Below are 26,905 nucleotides of genomic sequence, written 5' to 3' on the forward strand. Positions count from 1 at the left end.
TTGAATGGCTTGCGTGGCTATGCCCAACACTTGCAAGAGCATAGACATCCCCACGCTTCGCCTCACCTCGAGGCGTCGAAAGACCTGCCGCTTTGGCTTGTGAAACGGTTGCAAGCATTGCAGGAAAGCTACCCACGAGACCGCTTCGAACCAGTGATACGCCCGGCAGGTGCTGACGGCGATCGCCAAGGGCCAGGAGTGAGCGTGCGATGTCTCCATTGCGCAGGAGCCATGCTCAGCTTGAATGATTTTGACAAACACTTGCAATCAAGAGATCATCGATTCAGGGTAGATGCATAACGAGAATAGATTAGGACATTGATGTTCATTGTAGAGCCTGCTTATGCTAATCTGTGTCTTCTTTCCATGCGCAGAATCCGAGACATGCACTGCTGCCACGCACCGTCAAAGACGTCCTCCGAAAATCGTCCTGCAGCCTGCTGAGCACGGCGTCGCATCTGCATGCATGCCTCCTCTGGCAGACTGAACGCCTTCGAAAATGCATCTGCAAACGAGTCTTCATCTGTCGCATGAAAGCCGGTTGGGCCACCATCGAAGGGAGTGACAATGTCGAGTTTCGGTCCAGCAGAATCATGCACGACACATATGAGACCTGCAGCCATATATTCGACGACACCGATCCCAAAGTGTTCATTCCACATGGCATTGCAGCCAATGTAAGCCTGCCCAAGTGTCTCAACGACCTCTGGCCACGGCACATCTTCTTTGAACTCAACCTGCGCATCTATACGCAAGTCGCGGGCTAACTTTTTGAGATGGGCAATCCAAGTGCGATCTGCGGTGTTGCGCACAGTCCCAATAAAGACAAGACGCTTGTCTCCGTGGTCACTCGTAAGCTGCAAAAACTTGCTGAATGCTCGGAGGATCATCTCGTGGTTCTTTTCACGCCTAAATTGCGCCAAGCAAACAATAGCCTTCTGGCGGGCTGTGCTAACCGGCAGTGCAGTGAGAGTGGCCGTGTTACAGGGAGGATAAACGATAGAAAGTCTTTCATCACAGTGCCAGAGCGATGCTAGATGATTGCGAGTCCAGGTAGAATTTGCCATCACGAAGTCCGCGTAGCTACCGACTGTAGCATAAAGCCTGGCAAATGCTTTCCAGTAGAGCAATCGAAGACCGCTGGTATTCGCTTGGTTGAGCATATCGCTAGAAATTGTCGGATAGTGCGTATATGTTGCAACTGGTATGCCCAGCAAATGACTGACAAGCGGGTATGTGAAAGCGTAACCCATTGTATCGATGAACACATCGGGTGCAAGCTCGGTGAGGGCCTCATACACAAGCGGCAAAGAGCCGAGTGATTGTCCGATGAGCGTAAATCGAGGCCAAGTTTCTGGGGAGACCAGATAGCGCTTGTCGAGATGAACAATATGTAGGCGAGAGGCGTCCACTTCGATGCCAAATGCATCACGAGCTCTAGAAATGATGGCATCCTGGTTGGACTCGACATCCCCTGTAAATACCACACAAAAAGTCTCTGGGAAATGTGCATGCGTAGAGCGTATCGCTGCCCACAGTACACGCTCTCCGCCACCACCAGCATTGCAATAAGGATGAAAAAATCCTACCACTACAGGTCGGGCAACTGTCTTTCGAAAAGTTCTCAGCAGAAGCGTACGTCTGCGCAGTGATTGCTGTCTCAGCTTTCGACGAAGAGATGGCAGTAGTATGTTCCTAAGGCATCCTGCAAAGACAACAAAGACCAGGACTGTGCCCAGAAAGACGGTAGCAATCAACTGCGCGTTCATGAGGCGCAAGCTTCAAGAGGCTTCAAGAAGTGTGCAGCCGCAATATTCAGCTTTCCTTGTCTCGATGTCAAGAGCCAGTCAATCACGCATTGATGTCAGCCATCTGGAATTAAGCTCTTATGTAGGCTGCTTGTATGTAGGAGTGCAAGGCTGCAGCTGGTTAATCGATCGATCACGTGCTGACGACGACCAGGGGATTAGAACCAACGAGACTGACACTTCAGCTTGGACACCTGCAGAACCTGATCGCGACTGACGAAGCAAGACTGCTGTTCTTCGTGTGTCTCAGATTGCGCTTGGCAAACGTTGGTATCTGAATCTACGCGCGCAAGCGGGAGCTAGCCTAACAGGGCATAACAAAGGCTCGCACAATCTTCAGAGTGTCACATCTTTTGCTCATATTCCTCGCACCTAGAGAGCCAGGCCGAGTGCAGAGGTCATGTTCAGAGCTATTAAGTCGCTGTTCGTTGGGAATGGCATGTGTCATGCTCTTGACTATACTTGTCACATTCTTGTAATCCTCGCTGCTTGCATGCTTGGCAATCACTTTGCAGAGAAGTCCATATTGCAAGCGCTCCTGCTACCTATATTGATGAATACGATTTACATCGGCCACTACCTGGACGAGAAGCAAAGGGCACAGTTTCTGCCAATGATTGAGTTCTGCAGTCAGTTCTTCAAGAGCATCGCCCTGCCGCGCTTCACTTTCTTCACAGCAGCCATCACCTCCTATTTCACGACAACCAATCTTGCCATAACACTGACAGCGCTGGCGATCTCATATGCAAGATGCGAGCTTGTTCAAATCGGACACGCGGTAACTGGTTCCCCGAAAGCCTTTGCTGTGTTAAGATGGGTATGTTCCCGCCGCTGAGTGCATTCGCTAATGTGGTAGTTTGAGGATATTCGAATTGCATCAGACTTGCAGCTTGTGTTCTCCTGTGCTGCATGCTTGCTCAGAGGGTTCAGTGCTTACGCCAGATGGCGGGATCATGATGATGCCAGGCTGAAGGCCGAGCTGGAGAAACTGTTGGGCGACGCTGCCGCAAATCATCAGCTGACAGAAATTGAACACGGAGAGGCTAAGCTGGCTCAGACATTGCGAACAAGGGCCTTGGTCTTACAAAGGCTCCATCCAAGGGTATCGTCCGTTCTTCGTTTGACTACAGCACTTTCGGAGGGACAGATTCCTACAGAGTGGGTCGAGATTGCTCACCACTTCTCACAGGCGGCGCATGATCTGACTCGATTGGATCCACCATCAGCGGAACTCGCATTGACTTCAGCACAACTCGCATGTCTCAGAGCACGTCGAAACTTGCGAACAGCACAGGAAGAGCTTCAAGCTAAACTGGCCATTGTTCGAGGAGCTTTGCAAACGTCAAGGCCGACAAGCGCCGCAACAGGGGATGACTGACAATGCGCATTGTGAAGAAAGGGACAGCTGCATGCGTGGGTTGTGAATGTTTTCGTACTGTCTATAAATGGTTTCAAGTGGCCCGTCTTTAAGGCTTGCATCTTCCAGTGAATCGCGGGTAGAGAGAGCACTCTCTCACTGTGTGCCTGTGCGTAAGCCAAGCGAGGAAGCGCTCAAGACCGATCCCGTAACCGCCGTGCTCACACGTTCCATACTTGCGTTGATCGGTGTACCAATAGTAAGGATCGGGGGAAATACCCTCGCGCTTGTAACCAGCGAGAAGCTCATCAAGGTCACTGATACGCATGCTACCGCCGGTAATTTCGCCGACATTTGGCATCAGGACGTCCACGCTCTCCGTGCATCGTGCATCACCCTTCACACGCTTCATGTAGAAGGCCTTGATCTCGGTGGGGAAATGGGTCAGCAGGATAGGCTTGCCAATTTGATCAGTCATTTTGCGCTCGGCAGCCTCAGCAATGTCGTCCCCAAATACGTGTGGCCTCGGGGGCTCATCGTTCGTCAAGATGCCATGATCGTTGACGTATTTGATTGCATCTTCATAGGTCATCCGCAGAAAAGGCCGCGACGGTGGTACGAAGTCAGGGTTCAATTGCTTGACAAGGGGACCAGCGATGGGATCTTGCAAAATCTTGTCGATGGACGAGCAGATGAACTCTTCCAAATGAGCCAAAAATTCTTCGAAGTCTAGGAAGGCCAGCTCGGCTTCCACATGCGTATACTCAGACAGGTGACGACGAGTGTGTGCCTTTTCAGCCCTGAATGATTCCTGCACGCAAAAGACATCACCAAGTGATGGTAGACAGGTCTCAAGATAGAGTTGACTAGACTGCGTCAAGTAGGCTTGCTCTCCGTAATAGTTGAAAGCGAAAAGGGTGGAACCACCTTCAACTTGCGTCTGCACCATACAAGGCGGCGTGACTTCTGTTATTCCCATGTCTTCGTACGTCTGTCGGAAGGCTTTCAACACCCCAGCACGAACACGAAGAACTGCGCTTGCCGTCTCGCCACGTATGGCCAAGTGCCTCTGGTCAAGTAAGATACTCCCAGTCGTATCCTCTGATACTTTGTTGGTTATGGCTTCAGTTCCTCCAGGGGCTGAGTGAATGAGTTGAAAGTAGTCTGCCGAAAGCTCATGATCGCCTGGCGCAGATTTGCCCTCTGGTAGTTCTGAAATGATACCGTATAAGGTGATGGTTGACTCAAGAGTGAGCATCTGTGCTTCGTAAGTTTTGGCCAAATCTGCGGCCAGAACGCACTGTAGGTAGCCAGTTCCATCGCGCAAGACAATAAAAATGAGGCCTTTTTGGTCCCTTTTGCGATGTACCCAGCCAGAGATCCTGACCCGCTTCCCACGAGATGTTGTCGCCTGCCTGATCTTGATCTTCATTGCGGGTGGTAATGAGGCATCTTCAGTGATAACGATCTTCTTCGCTTCCTCCAAACGCAGCGCGTCGCTTGCGCCCGCTGCCTCCTGAGCAACGGCTTGCTGCTTAGCAAGCTCCTCAGCTTTGGCCTTCTTCTTCGCAATAACCTCGATGCCCTTGATAGCTCGCTTGGCAGCTGCACCAGACAGATCGGCGTACTTATCCGCAGAGATCTTTCTGATCTGGATATTGGCACTCTTGCCATGTGTCTGGAAGGCTTTGATTGCAGACTGATACGGCGAGTCTGTACTTCCGTTGCCAGCGTGGTCCGATCCAGACTGTTCATCGACAAAGATGTGCTGCTGAGATAAGCCGAGCTTCTCTGCCGCTGTCTGCACCGCGTCCATGGCCAATACCGCAGATGTACGAGCCTGACTTGTGCTTGTTGTATGTGCAAGCGACAGCTGTCCGGATGAAATTTTGTTTGGCGGTGACTTCCAGAGCAGCAGATCGCTCCAACACTTGCACTTGCGAGGGCTCGAGGCGCGACAGCAGCGGCAGCAAAGCGACTCGCCTTGTAAGGCCGCTCCTCTCACCGGATTCCACGCTCATAGCAAGTGTCTGTCTTCTCCTGCTCCGCCGACCCCCGTGCGACTCCTTTACCATTTCTCCTTTTGGCGCAAACGCAGACCGGTGCTGTTGGGCGGCCTTTCCTAGCTGGTTACTTCTTCCTCTTCACGCCGCTAGACTATATTTTGCTTGCCTTCGCGTCGGCCGTTGTTGGCATTCTAGTACTTCTCGTCACCAGAGCCGCCAATATCGCATCAAGAATTACGATCACTATCCCGTTTTTTGGACACACGCATCTTCGTTGCTTACCCCCTATTAACACGCGAACTCCTTGAGGACCGTCGCAAATCGCATTGCTCAGTGCTCTTCCCATTTCCGAGTACAGGAGTGAATTAGCAACTTGGCCACATTTCCCCTGTGTGCGTTTGTTGCGTGGCAAGGCAGCATCCATCCACTTCGCACTACGGGAGATTCCTTATAGAGAGGTCGGGCCCAGTTTTTCAACTGCCAGAATACCAATTCTGCACTTGATCCCTCTCAAGCGGCGCGGATTCTCTTCATTCGGTTGTCTATATCGATTCTAGCCCGTTGACTGTGGAGCCTTTTCCAGTCTTCACAATCGCTCTTCCTACAACTCCTCCCATTCTCTTTCATCCTCTGTTCAGCAGACAATATGCAAGAAGCGCGCGAAACGAGTCGCAAATTTGTTGGTGGTCTCAATCTAGATGCCCATTCTGACTTTCGACGGCGTTTTCAGAACAGCAATCACGATTCAGGTGTCAATGGCGCCGGGTCTCCTGGACTGCCTCTCAATTCGCCTTCCACCTTCGACATGATGAATGGTATGCACATGATCCCAGCCAACTTGTTGACTCCCGGTATTGGCTTCCAGTCAGCACAGTTCAATTTCAACCAGTATCCTCAAAGTCCGGGCGGCATGGGAGACTATCTGCAGCAAATCCCTGGCTCGCCAATGCAGAGTCCTCCGCTACCTTACAACATGCACCAACAGCATCTCCAAGTTCAGCCTCAGCAGCACATGCAGCAGATTTCCTCAGCTGATTCCTCGCCCACAGCGGCTCAGGGTAATCCCATGCTGGCTGGACACTCGGTGAATCAGTTCACTGGTGCGCTCGGGCGGACTGTCTATGTGGGCAACATTCCAGATGATGTACCCGCCGACGAAATCATCAGTCTTGTCAAAACCGGACCGATTGAATCCATTCGTGTCTTACCCGAGAAGAATTGTGCGTTCATCTCGTTCGTGGACCCCATCAGTGCTGCCCACTTTCACACAGACGCATCTATGCGAAAGCTTACGCTGCGCGATCAGGAGATCAAGGTCGGCTGGGGAAAGCCGTCCGCTTTGCCTGCCAATGTACAAATGGCCATACAGCAGTCTGGGGCTACACGCAACGTCTACCTTGGCAATTTGCCTGCTGAACTGGGTGAGGATGACTTGCGCGAACAGCTTGGCAAGTACGGACCCATTGACCAGGTCAAAATTGTTCACGAGAAGAACATTGGCTTTGTGCATTTCCTGAGCATTGCCAACGCCATGAAGGCTGTTCAGCAGCTTCCCTCTGAGCCAGACTGGAATGATCGCCGCGTATACTACGGCAAAGATCGCTGTGCATACGTATCAAAGCAGCAACAGACCGTCGCCGCTCAGAACCAAGCTATTCTCGGCAACCTTGGTCTCTCGCAAATGCCGCAGATGCCGATGATGTTAAATCCCAACTCTTATCTCACTTCTGGCGTAATTGCAAGCAACATGGGCAATCGGACGGTGTACCTTGGAAATATCCACCCAGAGACAACTTTGGAAGAGATTTGCAATGTTGTTCGAGGCGGCATTTTACATCACATTAGATACATTCCTGACAAACACATCTGCTTCGTCACCTTTGTGGATCCAAATGCAGCAATCGCCTTCTTCAGCATTTCCAACATGCACGGTTTGCTGATTCACAATCGTCGTCTCAAAATCGGATGGGGCAAGCACTCGGGACCCCTTCCTACAGCCCTCGCCCTTGCTGTTGGTGCTGGAGCCAGTCGCAATGTGTATATCGGCAACATTGAAGACAGCTTGACGGAAGAGCAGATCAAGGCTGACTTTTCCGAGTTTGGGGAGATCGAGTTGGTCAACTCGCTGCGCGAGAAACAGTGTGCTTTTGTCAACTTCACCAATCTCGCGAGCGCCATTAAAGCCATCGAAGGTATTAAGCAGAAAGACGGCTACAAGCTTGGCAAGTATCGCATCAACTTTGGCAAGGACCGTTGTGGAAATGCTTCCAAATCTCGTATGCCGATGCATGCGCCAGCCATGCTGCCGACCATGATGGGACAGCCTTACTTCGTGCCGATGAACCACGAGCCAGTCGACTATCAAGAAGGCTTCATTAAAGCCTACAGCGGCGATCGCGTTAATCCTTCTAGTCGCGAAGATGATATTTAGGCTCACGGTCATTGATTTTAATTTTACATTCCAGAAGACCTACACTGTTTTGCAAGAGCGTAATGTCCTTAAGCAACATACCTTCCTATGATAGTTCAAAAGCCCTAAACCTCGAGGTGCATTGTTGTGATTGTCTCTTGGTCATTGGCCACACATGATCACATCTACTCCGCCAAAAACTTGACGAGTTGGTCTTTGCCCTTGACAGCCATGAGAGTCTTGAGAGCAAGCAGCTGAGAACGCTCTTGCTCTTCTCCTACTACCTGCTCGTGCTCGTTCTTTTGCTTGTTAGCGGGCTCAACTTGAGGAAGAACAATTTACCAAGACGACATCGATCAAGGCGTGCAACAAACTTTGTCGAACGACGCCGTTTTGCCGAGCGGTAAGGACATCGAGAATTTTGTGACCTTCCACCTCTTTGCTGCGTCGGCAAGTGTCGAGGAAGTCCAGAGCCACGCCTGATTCTGGAAGTCGGTACTTGACTCTGGGCATGTGAACGGCCTTGGCCATTATCTGAGAGCCATCGCCAATGTCGCTGTCCGACTCAGATGCCGTGGACTCCTGGACGTCACTCTCCAACTCAACATCCACATCGCCGTTATTTGCGAAGCCGCGACGCAGACTGACGTCGACGATGTGAGGGTTCTTTGGGATCCGCGAGGTTGGCTATCATTAGTCTTGGGCCTATACATGGACAACGCACCGTCAGCTCGTGGGCATGCAGTGGACACATCCACTTCTTGGTCGATAGCGGCGGTCCACTGAGCGGTGGATCGAGGCAATCAAAATGCCAGTGCGAAGAACAATGATCACAAGAAGCCATGCCGGTCGATGCCATAGCGGATTCTCCGCACCGGTAGCATAGAATTGGTTGACTTTGTCTATCCCGAAGTCGTAATGGGTCGACCTCTTCAGCAAAACCGTGACGACTATTGTCAGCCCCGTGGTGAACGAAGGATTTGCCTACTCTTTGCGCGGTGCTTTCTGATCCTTGGCCTCCACGTATTCACCAGCTTCCCCAGTAGAGACTTTGAGACATTAACGGCGTGGTCAATAGGGACACAAGGGAATGACTTACCGTTCTCGAAGAAATCGCGAATTTTGGCAGGTAGCAGAAACATGCAAGGGTCCTTTGTGAGCTCGATTTTCATCAGCTGGCGGAACAGGCCAGGTGGCGGGTCCGGAAATCCATACTTTTCATTAGCATTGTGTCTCGAATGCGCCAACATATTACGCGTCGTTCCCAGCATGACATGCAGAAGTAAGGCTCGTCCGGTATATCTGCTTCTTCAATAGGCGGCTCGATGCAGCTGAAATGGAAAGACCGAGGGCAATCGTCGCAGCATAGTAGTTTGCCTGTCCCTCGACAAGCTGAACAGTGCTCGTCGTTAGACTATTGTTAGTAGATTCTTCTCACGAGCGCACGACTTGCGTTTTGGTCGTCATCTCTGGTACGTGTTCGTGTCTCTGGTTCGCCTTTTGTCTTGTACTTTGAGTCACTTGGCAAGACACCAAGGTCAATAGCTGATCCTGGTCGATGCTTCATTGGGGAGGTAATCTTGATTTTCTTGCTTCGATCCATACCAAGGTGCTCGTCAGATGCAGAACGCTTTTGGCTTGCCAAGAACGCCGTCGTGTCGAGAGGACCTTGACCATGATTGGGACCTCCGTTGCGCCTACGGAATTCCTTTTTCGCGGACTCCGGTTTCTTCAGCATTGATGGATTGTCCTCCAGGTCAGTCGGAGGCTCAGACAAATCCGACGACGGAAATTCTTCAGCTCCACTGTCATCATGCATCAGTACCTGAGAGTCTACGTCAGAAGATTCGCCATATAATGGAGTAGCGTCGCCATGAGCGAGCAGTCCATTTGCATGGCCCTCCGCTGAACGTGATTCGTCAGGAAAGATGACTGGCCTTGTAGCGGCTGGCGCTTTACTCAACGCAGCGTGGTCAGTAGCGCGCTGAGCAGTATCTTCATGGGAAGCCACAGAGGAAGGAGCAGATACTGGCGCAAGCGTATTCTTGAATGCTGCTGCCGCGGAAAATTCATCTTGAGCAGATTGCTGAAGCTTGAAGGCGTCGGATGAGCTCATAGCCGATGGACGCTTATCAGGCAAAGCGCCTACAGGAGATGTTCTGGCAGACATGGCAAACAAGAAGAGAGCTGTTTGATGATGTCGAGCAAAAGAGGAGACCTACTGTGTATAGGATTAAGTCTGTGGCGGCAAACACGGAACTGTGGCAATGAGAGTGCACTAGCGCAGACTCGAGACTGTCAGCTTCCACTCTCAAGCGTAGAGGCTATAAAGCTGGTTGTACTGTACCAAAGTCTCGTCTTTGGCCAGCCTTAATAGAGCGTTTTATTCCTAACTTAGCCCAAGAGTTGTGGTTCGTGATGTGGAAGGACACGGCGGCTTGCGAAATTTCACAACTTGCCAAATAAGTAGTCACACATCCATAGATACTATAGACCGCGACTGGCAAAGCTTCAGTAGGCTGTCTGCCAGGCAGAGCCATGGGTACGAGACCAACAGGAACGTGGCATGATCAAGCCGCTGTTCTGGCTATAAAAGGCCTTCGGTTGTCTGTGCTAAGACACTATGCCTCAGTGACTGCTTCTGCGGAGTCCGCCGCTGCAGGCGACTTCTTCTTCTTGAGCTTTGCAGCCTTGAGTGGCGCGGTGATGAGCTTAAGGAGTTCCTCATCCTCAAGCTTCTTATCGCTCTTGAGCTTCTCAGTGTCTACAGGTGCTGGTCCGGCGAGCTTGATGGTGCCGCTTGGACCGAGAGCAATAGTTCTGCAAGTATAAGTATTTCTTCATAGACAGGAAGCCTTACGTGTGGAATAAAGCGACGAACTCGCCCGGCTTCTCTTCGAAGACTTCGTAGGCCAGGAGCAATCCATGCTTTTGCGGTTCAATGACACCAATGCGTGCGGCTTTCTCGTCACCGAGAGACCTGAGCGTGAATGGGAAGGCTCCGAATGTCTTGTCAATCTCTGAAAGCGTCTTTCGTGAACTGGGCATCTTAAGAGAATACTTCAAATCAGCAGCTCGTTTGAAAATGGTCGTTCGTGAGTCGACCTTCTTCACCTTGCCATCGCCAGAGGACACGAGAATGTCAACTCCGTATACCTCGCCTTGCTCAAAAGAGTGGGTTTCCCTCTTGACGTTCTCACTTGGGTTGAGAATAATCTCCTTCTTACCATCAACCACATTTCTCTCCTGGTTGTGCGACAAGATGCCCTCGCATGGCTGACAGCCAAAGGCTTCCGCGATCTTCTGCACAGCATCCGTCACATCCCAATTCTTGTTGCCGGGTTTGATCAGGCGAATAGCCGCCTCAGACGCCAGATGTGCGGCCAGCATAACATCGGCTTTTTTGCCCACGATGTCAGAGGAACCAACCACGATGGTGTCACCCAAAATGGCCCCAAAGCCGTCAATCTGAGCACCGAGAGAGATCTTTACCAAATCACCATCTGCGAGTTGCTTTGAGGCTTCTGAATCGGAAGGAAGCGGACTGAAGTGAGCAGCGACGTGATTGACTGAAATGGAGGTAGGGAATCCAACACCTTTGGTGACATTCTTGCCCTTGTACACCTTGCCACAAGCCTATTCGTTAGTAAAGTTCCAAAAGCGGCATATGCTGACCTCGTTCAGCAGTTCATCCCCTTTTTTACAAATGTCAATGATGCGGGCATCAGCAACCAGCAGTTGCTTGATCTGCTCAAGAACTTTTGTGCTGATCTCTCCGGCAACTTTGTATTTCGTGAGAGTATCCGGATTGGCGAGCGTGTAGTCCACAGGCTTGGCAGCCGCAGCAGCAGTAGTAGTCTTGCTCATTAGATTGGGACGAGGAGCAGCAGTTGTCTAGGTATTAGCTCTTGTGCCGCTGCTGGGGTGACTTTCCAGTTTCCACGGTGAAAACTTGGCCGCACGTGGATGTACACCTCCACTCTACATGCGCGAACTGGTGAAGTGCTTCAAGTCAAGTCCGTAAGCTTCAGGCGATTTGTAAGACGCCGATTGGACGTTCAGAAGACTGCAGCCCAGCTATTCTTTGACCGCAAGCATCTATTTTTCGAGTGGACATAGTGTGTGGCCTCGTCTTATTTACAGCTACATCGCGAGTTGCGTCAGGTATCAACGTGCATGAGCACCACGGCCCAAAAGACTGCCGCCCTTACTAGCGATCAAGTGCAATCGTCGGGTGCAGCAAGCGAAGAAGAAGGCAGTGACATCTTTGTGGCAGCACAGTATGGTGATTGGCAACGCATAGATTGGCTCATAACGAATAAGAAGTACACAGCAGATGCGCGCAATGAGCAAGGCGTCACTCCCCTACATTGGGCAGCTATCAATGATCGTCTCTCGGCCGCCAAAACGCTGTTGGACCACGGAGCAGAGGTGGACGCATTGGGTGGAGATTTGAAAGCAACCCCATTGATGTGGGCTGCAAAGTCTGGACACACAGCCATGGCCCACTTGCTGTGCCAACAAGGAGCTGATCCAGAGCGTGTCGATGCTCAGGGATACAATGCGCTTCAGCTCGCCACGCATTCTTCCAATGTGTTTCTCATCTTGTTCCTGCTTCAGGTTGACGTTGCCGTGGATTCAGTTGACCCACAAGGTCATACTTGTCTCATGTGGGCAGCCTACCAGGGGGACGCCCTGTCGGTGGATTTGTTTGCTAGATGGGGTGCGAGTATCAACGCTCAGGATAAGGATGGCCTCAATGCCTTGCACTGGGCTGTCGTGCGTGGCAACAAGCATTGCATCAAGCGTCTCATACAGGAGGGCATCGATATTGACCACAAGCAACCAAACGGAAAATCGGCTCGTGACCTAGCGTCTGAATTGAAGACACTGCATGCTCTAGAAGATGGACTGGCACTTGCCGGGCGTGATCCAGAAACGGGCCGCATCATGTCATCATGGCTGCCGAAGGTGAGTGATTTTATGGCTAACAAATGCTTACAAAATCAACAGTCGTTGCATAGGAAAGCAATCTTCTCACTTCCCCATTTGGTCATTGGCATTGTTTTGCTGCTCTTCAGTCGTGCTTCTATTATCATTGCGCTACCAGTCAATATCTTGGTAGTCTTAACATGCCAGAAGATTGAGGCTGGCCTGCAAGGTAAGGAGCAAAGCATACATCAAACGCCTTATCTTGCTGGCATCTTTGCTGGATCTGCATTTTGGACAACGCTACATTGGCTCTTTCGCGTACTTCCCGCAACCTACTTGGCCTACACACTTTGCAACTGCATCTTCGGAGTGATTTTTGCTCTTTGTCTATTCAATTTCTATCGCGCTATGCTCATCGACCCCGGCTTTGTAAAGACACAAGAAGGAAGCCGCGCGGAACAGCGCGATACTATCGAAAAGCTCGTCCAGGATGGGAATTTCGATGCACAGCACTACTGCGTGTATTGTCTCATGCGCAAACCACTACGCAGTAAGCACTGCAAAGTTTGCAAACGCTGCGTAGCGCGCCATGATCACCACTGTCCATGGGTCGACAACTGTATTGGCCTGAGAAATCACCGCTCATTCATGGCTTACCTTTTGACCTTATTTGCCGGCATTCCAATGTATGCTTATCTGACTTACCAAGGTACACCGCCCACTCTACGATACGCTTCTGACTTTTAGCTTTGAGCATTCTTGGACCAGTGGATGGAGCAGTCGAATGTACGCTGCTTGCAGAGCCCTATTGCAGTACTTTCCAAATTGACGGCTTTGGCCTACTACTAGCAGGATGGGATAGCCTGCAATTGACGTGGATTACTATGTTATTATCTGTACAACTTTGGCAGATTGCTCGTGCAACCACAACGCATGAAGTACTCAAATTGAGGCAATATGGTGTCATCGATAATGACTACCAGAGGTCGAACACGCAGCTTGCGCCAAATGCAGCTACTATAGGCGATGCGCCACAACATCAGCATGGTCCTGAGTGCGGCCATGCAAGATCGCCACGATCCAATCCAATAAGGCGGGTTGCCAGACTTCTCGGTGTAGACCAATTTGTGGACACAGCAAGGGAAGGAATCCCTGGGCGTGCCAATCAGCGGAATCGGTACCAGAATCCCTTTGATCATGGATGGGTCAGCAATTGCCATGACTTTTGGAGCACCTTGCCTGATGGATCCCGTGGTGTCGGCTTCATCAACAAGCGTGCAGTCGACTTTTATGATCTGTACGATACTAACCAGCCATTCTTGCACACGACGCAAGACCACGATGACTTATCGCAAAGTGTGTAGAACAAACCCGCTGATCACGATTCGAACGCGCGATTGCCGACTTGCGACCAAATCACATCGTCGGTCGTTTTGAGCAAAGGCTCAACCGGGCACTCCGGTGGGTGGCCGTACAACACCTTTCCAGCGTCAATGAGGCGAGCTTCCGTAAGCCAGACTTGTCCATTGAGCAAAAAGAAGAGAGCCAGCTCCAGACCATGGAGATGCGCCAGGCTGAGACCCCCAACAACACTGTATCGTATCTGCCGACTGATTCTGTCATCCAGTACCTTTGACGCAATAACAAAGCCTGCGAGAACCAATCGATGAACCGTGTTCTGCCGAAGAACTTTTGAAATTCGTGCGTAGAGTCCTTCAAGCGTTGTTAAATAATATACAAGCGCAAGTAGTTTGGAGGAAGAGAATTCGCAGTGCTGGTGCAGCCGTTCCATGTAGTCGCGTATGGAGACGGACAAAGTGCCAGCCGACCTGAAACGGCCTAAACAAACAGCAATTTGGTCGTTATGCTGCTCGACAATGCCACACGGCTTTTCCTGCGGACTCATCACGTCGTCGGCGAACGCGATCTGGCATTCAATGTAGGCAATCACCTTGTCCAGAAGCTTTCTGATGGGCACATCAGTGTATGCAAGCAAATCTGGAGAAGGTCCTAGCGGCTGCGGCTCTATTTCGCTGCTGTCCGCTGTTGTGCGTTCGCGATTGCTGGCCAAGTCTGAAGCGCCTGGGTGTGGTTCTCCTGCAGCGGCTGCCATGGGGTCAGCAGCAGATCGAGACACACAGTGCGATCGATGAGATGGATGTCCGCGTCTAAAAATGCATGGCCAGATTGCGTGTTGGTGAGTTGTTTTGCCTGGTCGCGCTCGGCCCCGGACTTGGCTTGTTTGAAATCCGTTCGTTGCGCATGTGACGACACACACGAGCGCTTTTAGTGCCATTGACAACTGCCAGAAACAGCGCCAGGAAGCAATTTACACATATTCAGTATTGCAGAAGATGCCACGACCCCTTCGCAGACCCAAGCAAGCAGGAGAACTCACAAATCAGGAGCATCGCTTGACCGTAAAAAGTGCGCACAGGCCCTTTGAGCCAAAAGTCACCACCATTGCGCCGTCCGGCACTCACGAATACGCGGCACGACCTACTCGTCAAGGAAGGGCTAAGAAATGCGCGCCGCGAAGATCTGCGGAAAGGAATCAGCGTGCAGCACGACCTTTCCAAGAGATTTCCGTTAATGCCCGGCCTATCCATATGGAGAAGCAATTCATGGTCGCAGCGAAGCGCAACAAAGTGAAGACGACCCGCGCTGCGATACAAGGATCAAAGGCTGCGGGACATGCTCCAGTGACATTGCGCGAAACTTCACACGAAAATGAGGCTGCTCTAGATGATTCAGAAGCAGATGCGTCAGTTGCGTTTGTAGCTCCTGACGAGGAGCTTCCTCTTCACAAAAAGGAAACAGTCCAGAAGCAAAATAGTACGCCGAACGATGACTTTCGTGAGATTGATGATTGGGAGCTTAGCTTTGAAGACGTCTCATCGCCCTTTTACTCTGACCAGTGACGCATGAGCAGATGGACAGAACCAAGGCAACGTACATTTTAAGGCCATGTCTTTTCAGGAGATCGCTCGCAGCGCCCGGAGTCATCGATTTCAGCTCAGGGAAGCTCTCTGTACAACGTAGACATAGCCAAGTTCATGATCCAATATCCATTCGCGTCTTCAAAATTTCCCAAATTCACGAAACCACACAACACGCGACTGCATCAAGCCCAGGACTACGAATGCGCAGCGCCCAAAGCCTGGCAACGATCTGACGCACAACTGATGGCTCGTTCGAAGCTGAAAGCTGAACTTGCTTGGAACCAAGTCAAGTCCCTCAATGTTGGAGAGCTTTTGAAGAAAGTCAAGACGCTGGCCACTCAATTGGCTGAACTGAACCAAGACCAAATCAGCCTAGACACGTTGAGGCCACTTGCTGCACAATTTGCTACTGGCGAATTGCTTCAGCATAAGAATAAGGGCGTGACAGCCTATGCGGCATGCTGCGTGGCGGACATTCTACGCCTCAGCGCGCCCGACGCGCCATTCTCGCAAACTCAGCTGAAGCCCGTCTTTGAATGTTTCATCAAACAGCTGAAAGGCTTACATGACCCCGAAGGCCCCTACTACCCTCAATACTACTACTTGCTGGAGAGTCTCGCCACAGTTGAAAGCATTGTTCTCGTGTGCGATTTGCCGGAGAAGAGCGAAGCTCTCGTCGCCGACTTCTTCGAGGCGCTTTTTGCCACGATCCGCGAGGACCAGCGTAAAAACACAGAGGCTCACATGATCAGTATTATGTCGCAACTAGTCAACGAGGCTCCGATAGTGCCAGAGAGCGTCATCACACTTTTGCTCGACCAGTTCCGACAGTCAGAAGTATCTAAGAAAAGAACATTTTCAAAAGCGCGGGCCAGTCGCGAAGTTGCCGCTGCAGTCATGAATAATTGCGCCGACAGGTTGCAGCGCAATGTGTGCCAGCATTTCACCGAGGTCATTTGCGAAGCAGCCAAGCGAGAAAATGACGCCGACAACAAGATTGAAAGTTTACATCGAGTGCACGATCTCGTGCTCGAGCTGTTTAGATTCGCACCGACTACTTTACAGAATGTCATCCCGCAGCTTGAAAGCGAGCTGAACGTCGAAAATACTGAGTGTCGAATCGTGGCCACAGCTACTATCAATGCAATGCTCTCGAGCCTAAACGGAATGCTCGTACTGACGCAGTATCCGTCAACATTCAAGTCTTGGACGAGCCGGCGGAATGATAAATCTGCTCAAGTCAGGACAACATGGGTTAAGGGAGTAGGCCAAATTCTACACAGTGCACCAGGAGCCTCTCGAATCACTGAAGTGGAAAAGGTATGCATTGATGGCTTGATGACAAAATTCATCGATCTTGATGAGAAGGTACGCAGCGCTGCTTGTGAGGTCGTTGGAGAGATGCCTTACAGCGTTGCCAAAGAAAGACTCACCGCTGCTGTATTGGCTCAATTTGCTATACGATGCCGGGATAAGAAGCATGCTACGCAAGCTGTCGGCTTCTCCACTATCTCTAAGCTTCTCCACTCAGCACTACCTGATATCGCTGGTGGGAGCAGGCTAGCTAAGGACAAGTTCGGACCACTGGTCAATGATCTACTCCATTGCATGTACATCAACGATCTGGAAGTCAGCGCGATGCTGGAAGAAGGACTCCTGGACTCGGTTCTAGATGTGGTCAACGATGACGATCATTCAAGGTGCCTCCGCCTCATGGAAATGGTTTCCCTGGCCGACGATAGGGCACGGAAAGCACTTTTCGTTATTATCGGCACCAGGCAGTTGCGCAACAGCCAGCTGTTGTTCAAGTATATTCAGATATGCGACAAATACAATGGCGGCGTGATGGAGAAAAATCGAGAACAGATACTCATGCTTCAAAGTCAAGTGCACAACGCTCTTGCTGCTCAATTCGCGGATTCGCATGCTGCTGCAGAGGACTTGCTGCAATTTGCAAGACTCAACGACCGGAGATACTACAAGTTGATTCATGTGTGCATTGACCCCAGCAGTGACCATCGAGCCATCTGCAAGGCCTATTGCGAGTTCAAATCGCGAATCGGCAAAACCTCGAGCCGCATGGCAGCTACAATGATAACAATTCTACGGAGGTCGGCGTTCCTTGTCTTGAACCGCAGTATCATGCCTGGCATCTACACGGCTGCTACGAGCAGAGCTTCGTATCACGCTCTGGCCGCACAAGAATTGCTGAAAGTGATCACAAATTCGCACTCGAGCATTTATCGTGCATACCTTGAACCAATCATCGAAGACATCAAGGCTGAGGGCGTGTCAACGGCACTGGACAATCTCAGAGCTTTTGCCAAATTCGCTCGATCGAATGAAGATGCGCTTCCGGAGGACCCTGATTTTGCCAAAGTATTGAAGCGCATTGTGTTGGAAGGACCAGTTGCACACGTGAAGCAGGCGGTCACTATTCTATGCAGTATGCAGTCGAGAGATGTGGTGGCAATAGACTTGAGCCAGATCATCATGTCCAACCTAGTGTATGGCGAAGACAATCTTTTGCAGTCGCTGTCTGCTCTTGCACAGCTGAGTCTAATGGCAGCGCAGCCAATCGAGAAGTGGGCCAATGACATCAGTGCTTTCTGCTTGAAGGAGTTGCTGCTCAAATCTAGAACTCAGGTCGACGACGATGCTGACCAGGAATGGGTTGGCGATGACGCTCTGGAGGACGAGTGCAAGGCCAAGTGCTTGGCTATCAAAATTTTGGGCAATAGACTACGAGCGTTCAATGCAGCTGAGACAGCTGCGGAGATCGCTCGTCCAGTATTCAAAGCTCTGCGCTCTATTGTGGACAACGCTGGAGAGGTTGTGCCAGACAGCAATACGCCTCGTCACCATCGGTCGCGCATCAGACTTGAGGCAGCGAGGATGATCATCAAGCTTGCCCAATTTCCTGTCTACGAAAAGTTGCTTGGAGCTCGCGATTTCAACTCATTTGCCCTTTTTGCGCAAGACCTGGAGTACCATGTCCGCACCGCCTTCTTGAACCGACTACAAAAATCGCTCGTGGCAGGCAAGTTGTCTCCGCGCTTCCATGTGATTCTCTTTCTCGCAGCACACGACCCGGATGTGGCTTTGCAGCATCAGGCGACGCAATGGGCAAAAAACATCGCCCATAACCACCGCAATCAAGAGTATCTCATGGAGTCCATGTTGCCACGCTTAGTTCATCTGCTGGCTCATCACCCCGATTTCGCTGTTGACGACCGTGATGACAGCGACTTGCTCAATTTTGCCGTTTATTTCAGCTTTTACTTTGATGCCATTGTGACGGAGGAGAGTCTGACGCTTGTTTACCATTATGCACAGAGGCTCAAACAAGTGGCCGATGCCATCAGTGAAGACAACTCCGAGGTCGGTACACTATTTCTTAGTGATGTTGCTAACTTGCAGGGTCTACATATCCTATCTGACGTGGCTGAGGCGGTTTTCGCGGCAAAAGCTGAGCACAACAGTTGGCCACTGCATGCGTATCCAAAGAAGCTCAAGCTCCCTACTGACTTGTTCTGTGCTCTGCGCAGTACAGTCGAAGCTGCCAAAACACAGACCAATTCTTTTATCAGCGGGGAACTTCGTGATGCTATTCGCAACAAAGTAGCTCGCCTGACACGGCCGCGCATGGCAACGAGTTCCCATCAAACTGCTACTCTGTCATCGCCAGCCAAGGTCGCAAAGATCAACAAGCGTAGCACACAAGTGGAGGCGAAAACAGAAGCCAAGGTATCAAAGCGGCACAAGCCTGCCCTGCCAGGTACTCTGGCTGCTTCAGCAGGGCGTCGAACGAGCGGTCGAGTCAAGGCTTCCGTCGCGTATGCAGAAAGCGATCGCAAAGAGAGCGACTTGCTCAGCGCCGCGTCTGATTGAGATAGCGGACGAGGTATGAATAACAGCAAGTCCTTTTCCTATCTCCCGGGCTACTCATGGCATTGCTAGATTTCTCTCACATACCAAATACTCGGCTTACGTAAATTTCGCATTGCATTTCTTTCGCGTCCTCGTTCACTAGTGTGAATGTTGACGCGTCGACGTCATGAAGGAACGATTTATGGTCATTGATGCGCGACGAAGAGCAGTGGCAAGACACGCGATGATGACATGCGAGTACGTCAGTACTCTTCGGGTGTTTAGGTGTTTCGCGTGTTCAGCTGATACTGGGATTCCTTACTATGTTACTATGAGACCTTGCCACCTTTATATACTTGCGCTCATGGAAGCTGCTGGAACGTTTGTTGTGTCCATGGAAGCCAATAGAACATCTGTTGTTCTATTGCTTTCTCTTGTTTTCTGTGTTGTTCCATGATGGTCGTTCATAGACATGCGATTTGCCACTGCCGATCACGTCGTGAGATCTTTGTTGGGCTGGGGACGACTTTCCCGCTGCACCACAAAAGCTCTCAAGCATTCGGATACAGGGTCAGTGCTCCATATACCATTGCACCTGCGCACAACACTTCACCTGATTCTATATCCCCTCTCGGATCATAGCTTTGCGTCTATCAACACTGCGCCTAGCTTCCTGAGGTCTACATGGAGATCTATCGTCGACCCATGCCTGTGACCCCGAGCCTTCGCGACAGCAGCATTCGATATTTCACTGTCCCCATCGAGACTCGAACTTCGGATTGACTCATAACCTGTTGGGCTGGGGACGACTTTCCCGCTGCACCACAAAAGCTCTCAAGCATTCGGATACAGGGTCAGTGCTCCATATACCATTGCACCTGCGCACAATACCATCGCAATCAGTTAGCTGCAATCCGCTTACCGTCAATCAGGCTATGGGCCTTGAATAACCCGATCACGCAAACGTCAAAGCCAACGCAAACGCAAACGTCAAAGCAAACGCAAACGCAAACGCCAACGTCAACGCCAACGCCAACCAAGTGAATCAATGCCTCCCAAGACACGCCCAGAAGGCGTCGATGCCACCGAAGGCTCCGTACCAGCAGCCGGAGATGCCGATCCCCAGGCCGCTGCCCGCAAGCAGAAGCGCAGTGAGGACCTCATGCGATATGTCCCGCAAATGGTCTTCGATGGGAAACAGGAGTCGTGGGCAAACTTCAAAGCTGTATTTCAGATCACCGTGGAAGCCTACGCCCTGGACGACTACGTCTTCACCGACATCGACGTCGATGACCGTGCCTATGATCGAGTCTTTGCAGGCGATGCCAAGAGGCTGCTCATCAAACACCTCGATGCCAACGTCATGATGAGGGTCAACTTGGCAGAGTCGGCTGCCAAGATCTGGACCGGTCTTGTCAAGTCCAATGAGGGCAGCAAGGAGTTGCTACTAGCACGCCGCCAGGAGGAACTGTATGCCTACAAGTGCAAGGCTGGCACCTCCATGCAAGAGCACATTGATCGCGTGCTTACTCTGATCGCCAGAGTGGCGGACTGCGGGCGCAACGTGACGGACTTTGAGAAGCGGAGCGCTTTGCTCAACAGTCTGCCAAACGATTGGGAAGTGTTCCGCCAAGGGTACGTTGCAAACGGCAATGCCGACATCGACCTCCTCACCAATAGCTTGATGGGTGAGGCGGAGCGTCGCAAGAGCTTGGCAGGCACACAGGCGCACGCGATGTACACAACGCCGCGAATGGAGACCAGCTTCAGGCCTACCAGCTGGAGGCCAGGTATGAGAAAGAACTTCTCGGAATATAAGTGCTACAACTGTCAGCAGATGGGCCACATCATGCGCAATTGTCCAGAAGGTAAACAGTCAACAGGTAGCAATGAAAAGTCTGAAGCCTACTCCCGCTACCCGATCGTGATCGACCAGACTGCCAACAATTGTAAAGCGGCCAAAGCAGCAAATGTGATGCATACAGCAGCAAAGACAAGCGCCAGCAAGGCATGGGTCATCGATAGTGGCTCGAGCCACCACGTCAGCGGCCAGAAAGAGACTTTCGAGACCCTCTCACCCAAGTCAGCAGTACCAGCAGTGGCATTCGGCGACGGTAGCTCCAAGCCAGTCATGGGTAGCGGCATTGCCAGGGTCAATGAACAAGTGTTGTTGCCCGAGTGCCTGTATGTTCCAGATGTTGATTTCAATCTGCTGTCGATCAGCAAATTGACTAAGGGTGGCAGACGCGTTCACTTCGACGAGAATGGGTGGCAACTCTGGCAAGATGATAAGATGCTTGCCGCTGGAGAGGAAGGGGATGGCCTCTACTGGTTGTCCCCTCAGGAGGAAGCCGTTGCGTTAAATATGAAAGCAGATGGGAAGGCAAAACTGTGGCACCAGCGCCTTGCTCACATTGGCACCAAGGCAATGGATCGTATTGAAGACATGGTCGAAGGCGTCGACATGGGAGATGGAGAAGTTGACACCAGCGAGTGTGTCGGGTGCCTGAAAGGCAAGCTTGCTCGACGCCCTTTTCCGCAAGAAAGTCTCAGCCGTGCAACTGAACCACTCGCCCTCGTGCACTCGGACTTATGCAGCATGCCAGTTGAGAGCGTCCAGGGCCACAAGTACTTTGTGACTTTCACAGATGACATGTCGAGATTCAGCTGGGTGTATTTCTGCAAAGAGAAGTCGTCTGCCTTGGATGCTTTTGAGCAATTTCAAAAGCGCGCAGAGTTGGAAAGCGGCCACAAAATCAAAGTTTTCCGCACAGACAACGGCGGCGAGTACATCAACGCAGACTTCGACAAGGTACTCCGCGACGCAGGCATCCAGCGCAACCTCAGCAATGTACACACGCCGCAGCAGAATGGAGTCGCAGAGCGCCTCAATCGCACCCTTACTGAGCGCGCCAAAGCAATGCTTGCTACAAGCGGACTCGACGGGAGCTTCTGGTCGTTTGCCATCAACGCCGCGGTGTACATTGGCAATAGGTCGCCAATCAAAGCTCTTGAGGACATGACCGCCTACGAAGCCTGGTATGGGAAGCAGCCTAATCTCTCACACGCACGCGTCTTTGGATGCAAGGCTTGGATCCACGTACCAGGCGCAACCCGCAAGAAGCTGGACGACCACGCAAAAGAGGTAGTCTTCGTCGGTTATCCCTCTGGTACTAAAGGCTGGTGCTTCTGGGATCCCAAGCACCGCCGCACAATCAGGTCACGGGACGCTGTCTTTCACGAGACCAGCAACGACGGCGGAGAGGACGACAAGCACGACGACGACAACACTGAGGAGGTATCGGCGCAGGACAGCATCAGCGACGAAGAAGAAGACACCTTAGCACCCGAAGGCCAACATGAGGAAATGGAAGAAGTGGATGAGATCAACATGCTGTTCACAAAAGCTTTACCAAAGGTACTACGACCAGCGGCACAGATTGTCCAGCCAAATTCTTACCGAGAGATGACTAGTCTACCAGAGCGCGAGTATTGGGAAGAGGCTCAGCTGGACCAAATGACCACACTTTGGCAAATGAAAACTTGGGACTTGGTGGAGCGCCCAAAGGACCACCCTGTCATCGGCAACAAATGGGCATTCAAGGTCAAGTCTCTCCCAAACGGCAATCTGGACAAGTTTAAGGCACGCCTGGTCGCAAAAGGCTACGCGCAGATCGAGGGAGTCGACTTCAACGAGACATTCGCACCGGTCGCTAAGTTCACCACTGTCCGCACTCTGCTCACTGTTGCCGTCAATGAAGGTTTGGAAATCCATCACCTAGATGTCGTCGCCGCGTTTCCGAATGGCACTCTCAGCGAAGATGTCTTTATGGAGCAACCTCAAGGCTTCGAGGACAGTACAGGCCGCGTGTGCAAGCTCAAAAAGACCTTGTATGGCCTCAAGCAGTCAGGTCGGGAGTGGTACCTCGAGCTATGCAGATTTCTCACCGCTTACGGGTTCGTTCAGTGTGAGCAGGAGCAAGGCCTGTTCACCATGCCAAGTGGAGTAATTCGATTGGTGGTCTATGTTGATGATCTGCTCATCGTCGCGCGCGACTCCCATGCACTCGAGCATTTCAAGACCGCAATTAAGCAAAAATGGGCCATGTCAGACCTAGGTCTAGCCACACAATTCTGCGGCGTTGAGCTGGTGCGCCGCAACGACGGAACTATCGAGTTGTCAAGCTCGCGCTACATCAAAGATACACTGCGACGTTTCGGTATGGCAGACTGCAAAGGTACAGCACTGCCGATGGACCCAAACGCGAAGTTCTCGGCTCAGGACAAAGATGTCAAGCCCACGCAGGAGCAAATACTGGAGATGACCTCGATTCCTTACCAAGAGGCTGTCGGCTGCCTCATGTTTGTCATGACTACGACCCGCCCAGATCTCGCGTTTCCACTCAGCATCTTGTGCAAGTATATGTCACACCCAAGCCACGAACACTGGAAGGCAATGAAACGACTGCTACGGTACATGCAGTCGACAAAGGATGACCCCCTCGTCATCTCACGTGGCCCATTCAAGCTTGACGTATACTCTGACGCAAACTACGCAGGCTGCCAGGACACGGGCAAATCGACAAGTGGCTACGTTAGTCTCCTCGGCAACAACTGCGTATCTTGGTCAAGCCGCAAGCAGGACGTTGTTGCGCTGTCGACAACCGAGGCAGAGTATGTCGGACTCAGCAATGCCACAAAAGAGCTTCAATGGCTGAAGTGCATCATCGCTCACATGTCACCGCCAATCGATGGCAAAGATGCAGCACTTATTGTCGAGCTTCACGGCGACAATCAAGGAGCTATCGCACTGGCAAAGGACAGCAAATTTCACACACGCACGAAGCACATCTTGCCACGCTTCCACTACGTTCGCGAGTGTCTTCGACTTGGCTGTATGCATCTTGACTATGTTGCCACTGGCCAAATGCTCGCGGACCTGCTGACAAAAGCTCTCGGCCGAAGCAAATTCGAAAACTTCAAAAGGCTGCTTGGCATCGGGAAGACGGAAGGAGGGGATACAGAAGCAGGGGAAGTGTTGTGCGCAGGCAACTCTAGAGCGTGAGAGTTGTGCCGATGAGTTGACAACGCAGGCCTTAAAAGGCCAGCACACCCCATAGTTGAAGTACTATCGCAATCAGTTAGCTGCAATCCGCTTACCGTCAATCATCACCGATGCATCCTCTTATATATCCTGCTACACAGCCCCCTCACATGTCCTCAACCTGCCAGCGTGTCAGCTTGGGCCCCTGATCGTCGCATCATCAATGAGCTCCTGAAACAATCAACGTCTCAACACAACACTCCACCTAGCTCATTGTCGTCCATGAGGCTAGCTAGTCTTGCGACGAAGGCCGAGCATTGCCATGAACTTTTGCAATTTCTGCCGACCTAGTGCTTTGGTTGTCAGATCTGCAATCATGTCTCCAGTAGCAACGTATCCGAGTGACATGCGAGCACGCCGTACACAGTCTCGCACAAAGTGATATTTCGTCCGTATGTGCTTGGTGCGGGTGTGGAAGCGAGCATCATTTGCCAAGGCGATAGCACCCTGATTGTCGCCATGGATGTGAAATGTCAAGCGCGCATCGGTGGCTTTGAAGTCGTGCAGTAGGTGTTGCACGATGATCTTGACCCATTCGAGCTCCTTTGTCGCGTTGGCCAGCCCAATGTACTCTGCCTCCGTTGTAGACTGCGCAATGACTTCCTGCTTCCGACTGCTCCAAGAAACGCAGTTTGGGCCGAGCATGACAATGTACCCACTGGTTGACTTGCTGTTGTCAAGGTCGCCGGCATAGTCGGAGTCTGAGTACACGTGCACATCCAAGTCGCCCTTCTTGAAGACAAGACCTACATCCTTCGTGTGCTGCACATAGCGTAGGAGTTGCTTCGCTGCCCGCCAATGTTCATAACTCGGCTTTGCCATGAAACGACTTAGGACGCCCATGGAGTGTGCCAAGTCTGGTCGTGTTGCGGTCATAAGGTACATCAAGCTCCCGATGACGGCCATGTACGGCATGGTTGCCATCTCTTCTCGTTCGGCTGGTGTGGGATCACATGTTGCTTGAGAGAGCGATAGGCCGCTCATCATTGGTGTGTGTGTACCATTGCAAGACTCGAGTCCAAAGCGCTTCAAAATCTCCCGACAGTAACGTGCTTGACTCAGGGTGATACTGCCATCAGAAGCGTAGGATAGCTCCATGCCACAAAATTGTGTGGCAATACCAAGGTCTGTCATGTCCCACTTTGTTGACAATGCCTGTTTGAAATCAGCCAGGGCGCTGTCGTTCTCAGCAATCATCAATAGATCGTCGACATAGAGGACAAGCCGAATATCTCCACCTCTGAGAACAAACAAGCCTTGCTCATGCTCGCATCGCAGGAATCCATAGGACAACAGGAACTCCGACATGACAATATACCACTCGCGACCAGACTGTCGGAGACCATATAGCGTGCGCTTGAGACGGCAAACAGCGCCATTTCCACTCTCATAGCCAATTGGCTCGTGCATGAAGACCTTCTCTGACAAGTATCCATTTAAGTAAGCGCCAACAACGTCCATGTGCCAGACCTTCAAACCCTTGTTGACAGCAATGACTAGCAGGGTGCGAATCGTGGTGAACTTTGCAACGGGAGCATGTTGTGCGCAGGTGCAATGGTATATGGAGCAGGTGCAATGGTATATGGAGCACTGACCCTGTATCCGAATGCTTGAGAGCTTTTGTGGTGCAGCGGGAAAGTCGTCCCCAGCCCAACAGGTGTATGAGTCAATCCGAAGTTCGAGTCTCGATGGGGACAGTGAAATATCGAATGCTGCTGTCGCGAAGGCTCGGGGTCACAGGCATGGGTCGACGATAGATCTCCATGTAGACCTCAGGAAGCTAGGCGCAGTGTTGATAGACGCAAAGCTATGATCCGAGAGGGGATATAGAATCAGGTGAAGTGTTGTGCGCAGGTGCAATGGTATATGGAGCACTGACCCTGTATCCGAATGCTTGAGAGCTTTTGTGGTGCAGCGGGAAAGTCGTCCCAGTCCAACAGGTGTATGAGTCAATCCGAAGTTCGAGTCTCGATGGGGACAGTGAAATATCGAATGCTGCTGTCGCGAAGGCTCGGGGTCACAGGCATGGGTCGACGATAGATCTCCATGTACCATTGCACCTGCGCACAACAGAGCAAAGGTCTCCGAGATGTCAACATGCTCCTCTTGCTGGTCCCCGTGCGCGACAAGGCGCGCCTTGAATTTGTCGATCGAGCCATCTGGGTTCAATTTGAGCTTGTATCGCCACATGTTTCCGATTACTGGTTGGCCTGGCTCGGTATCGACGAGTTCCCAAGTGCCGCGTTCCAGCAAGTTTGCAATCTCTCGCTGCTCTGCCTCGATCCAGAGGTCACGCTCGTCACTTTTGAGCATTTGGCGTCTATTCTTTGGCGTCACAATGTCCTTTGGATCCTTGCCGACTGGATGAGGGTGTGCGTCAGTCAATGCCGCAATCATCAAAGCAGAGGGTTAGGGTTAGGGTTAGGGTTAGGGTTAGGGTTAGGGTTAGGGTTAGGGTTAGGGTTAGGGTTAGGGT

General features: G+C 51.5%; 11 protein-coding genes across 11 annotated transcripts; 5 read left to right on the forward strand and 6 right to left on the reverse strand.

Annotated features, from left to right (window-relative positions):
* Positions 1 to 341: 341 nt before the first annotated feature.
* Positions 342 to 1,769, reverse strand: BCR37DRAFT_402462 (uncharacterized protein; the record flags this gene model as incomplete). Its single annotated transcript, XM_040871913.1, has 2 exons — positions 342 to 1,606; positions 1,640 to 1,769. 2 exons carry the CDS (start codon positions 1,767 to 1,769, stop codon positions 342 to 344), a joined length of 1,395 nt encoding a protein of 464 aa, XP_040726205.1.
* Positions 1,770 to 1,921: 152 nt separating this feature from the next.
* BCR37DRAFT_289656 (uncharacterized protein) lies at positions 1,922 to 3,230 on the forward strand. The gene is made up of 3 exons (XM_040866849.1): positions 1,922 to 2,078; positions 2,132 to 2,625; positions 2,665 to 3,230. Exons 2-3 carry the CDS (start codon positions 2,209 to 2,211, stop codon positions 3,184 to 3,186), a joined length of 939 nt encoding a protein of 312 aa, XP_040726206.1. The 5' UTR covers positions 1,922 to 2,078; positions 2,132 to 2,208; the 3' UTR covers positions 3,187 to 3,230.
* On the reverse strand, positions 2,960 to 5,071 carry BCR37DRAFT_286566 (cytoplasmic asparagine-tRNA ligase Nrs1). Its single transcript, XM_040866846.1, has one exon. The coding sequence runs from the start codon at positions 4,979 to 4,981 to the stop codon at positions 3,275 to 3,277; it is 1,707 nt and encodes a 568-aa protein (XP_040726207.1). The 5' UTR covers positions 4,982 to 5,071; the 3' UTR covers positions 2,960 to 3,274.
* Positions 5,072 to 6,237: 1,166 nt separating this feature from the next.
* BCR37DRAFT_345996 (uncharacterized protein) lies at positions 6,238 to 7,602 on the forward strand (the record flags this gene model as incomplete). Its single annotated transcript, XM_040867654.1, has 1 exon — positions 6,238 to 7,602. The coding sequence occupies one exon, from the start codon at positions 6,238 to 6,240 to the stop codon at positions 7,600 to 7,602; it is 1,365 nt and encodes a 454-aa protein (XP_040726208.1).
* Positions 7,603 to 7,605: 3 nt separating this feature from the next.
* On the reverse strand, positions 7,606 to 8,631 carry BCR37DRAFT_378928 (uncharacterized protein). Its single transcript, XM_040869152.1, has 4 exons — positions 8,570 to 8,631; positions 8,306 to 8,531; positions 7,924 to 8,268; positions 7,606 to 7,880 (listed from the first exon to the last, which is right to left on the reverse strand). The coding sequence occupies exons 2-4, from the start codon at positions 8,438 to 8,440 to the stop codon at positions 7,767 to 7,769; spliced, it is 594 nt and encodes a 197-aa protein (XP_040726209.1). The 5' UTR covers positions 8,441 to 8,531; positions 8,570 to 8,631; the 3' UTR covers positions 7,606 to 7,766.
* Positions 8,632 to 8,752: 121 nt separating this feature from the next.
* BCR37DRAFT_346070 (uncharacterized protein) lies at positions 8,753 to 8,992 on the reverse strand (the record flags this gene model as incomplete). Its single annotated transcript, XM_040867658.1, has 1 exon — positions 8,753 to 8,992. A coding segment is annotated over one exon (240 nt), but the record flags the coding sequence as incomplete, so codon positions are not given.
* A 1,210-nt stretch (positions 8,993 to 10,202) lies between these two features.
* On the reverse strand, positions 10,203 to 11,448 carry BCR37DRAFT_345874 (curved DNA-binding protein; the record flags this gene model as incomplete). Its single annotated transcript, XM_040867643.1, has 3 exons — positions 10,203 to 10,401; positions 10,442 to 11,217; positions 11,257 to 11,448. The coding sequence occupies 3 exons, from the start codon at positions 11,446 to 11,448 to the stop codon at positions 10,203 to 10,205; spliced, it is 1,167 nt and encodes a 388-aa protein (XP_040726211.1).
* A 72-nt stretch (positions 11,449 to 11,520) lies between these two features.
* Positions 11,521 to 13,296, forward strand: BCR37DRAFT_366909 (ankyrin repeat-containing domain protein). The gene is made up of 2 exons (XM_040868290.1): positions 11,521 to 12,552; positions 12,595 to 13,296. The coding sequence occupies exons 1-2, from the start codon at positions 11,758 to 11,760 to the stop codon at positions 13,258 to 13,260; spliced, it is 1,461 nt and encodes a 486-aa protein (XP_040726212.1). The 5' UTR covers positions 11,521 to 11,757; the 3' UTR covers positions 13,261 to 13,296.
* Positions 13,297 to 13,891: 595 nt separating this feature from the next.
* Positions 13,892 to 14,626, reverse strand: BCR37DRAFT_392362 (cyclin-domain-containing protein; the record flags this gene model as incomplete). Its single annotated transcript, XM_040871141.1, has 1 exon — positions 13,892 to 14,626. The coding sequence occupies one exon, from the start codon at positions 14,624 to 14,626 to the stop codon at positions 13,892 to 13,894; it is 735 nt and encodes a 244-aa protein (XP_040726213.1).
* Positions 14,627 to 14,867: 241 nt separating this feature from the next.
* Positions 14,868 to 15,434, forward strand: BCR37DRAFT_392363 (uncharacterized protein; the record flags this gene model as incomplete). Its single annotated transcript, XM_040871142.1, has 1 exon — positions 14,868 to 15,434. The coding sequence occupies one exon, from the start codon at positions 14,868 to 14,870 to the stop codon at positions 15,432 to 15,434; it is 567 nt and encodes a 188-aa protein (XP_040726214.1).
* Positions 15,435 to 15,617: 183 nt separating this feature from the next.
* On the forward strand, positions 15,618 to 19,457 carry BCR37DRAFT_378936 (uncharacterized protein). Its single transcript, XM_040869153.1, has one exon. It carries the CDS (start codon positions 15,699 to 15,701, stop codon positions 19,344 to 19,346), a length of 3,648 nt encoding a protein of 1,215 aa, XP_040726215.1. The 5' UTR covers positions 15,618 to 15,698; the 3' UTR covers positions 19,347 to 19,457.
* Positions 19,458 to 26,905: the final 7,448 nt, after the last annotated feature.

Source organism: Protomyces lactucae-debilis (genome assembly GCF_002105105.1).
Source record: "Protomyces lactucae-debilis strain 12-1054 chromosome Unknown BCR37scaffold_7, whole genome shotgun sequence".
Taxonomy (NCBI): domain Eukaryota; kingdom Fungi; phylum Ascomycota; class Taphrinomycetes; order Taphrinales; family Protomycetaceae; genus Protomyces; species Protomyces lactucae-debilis.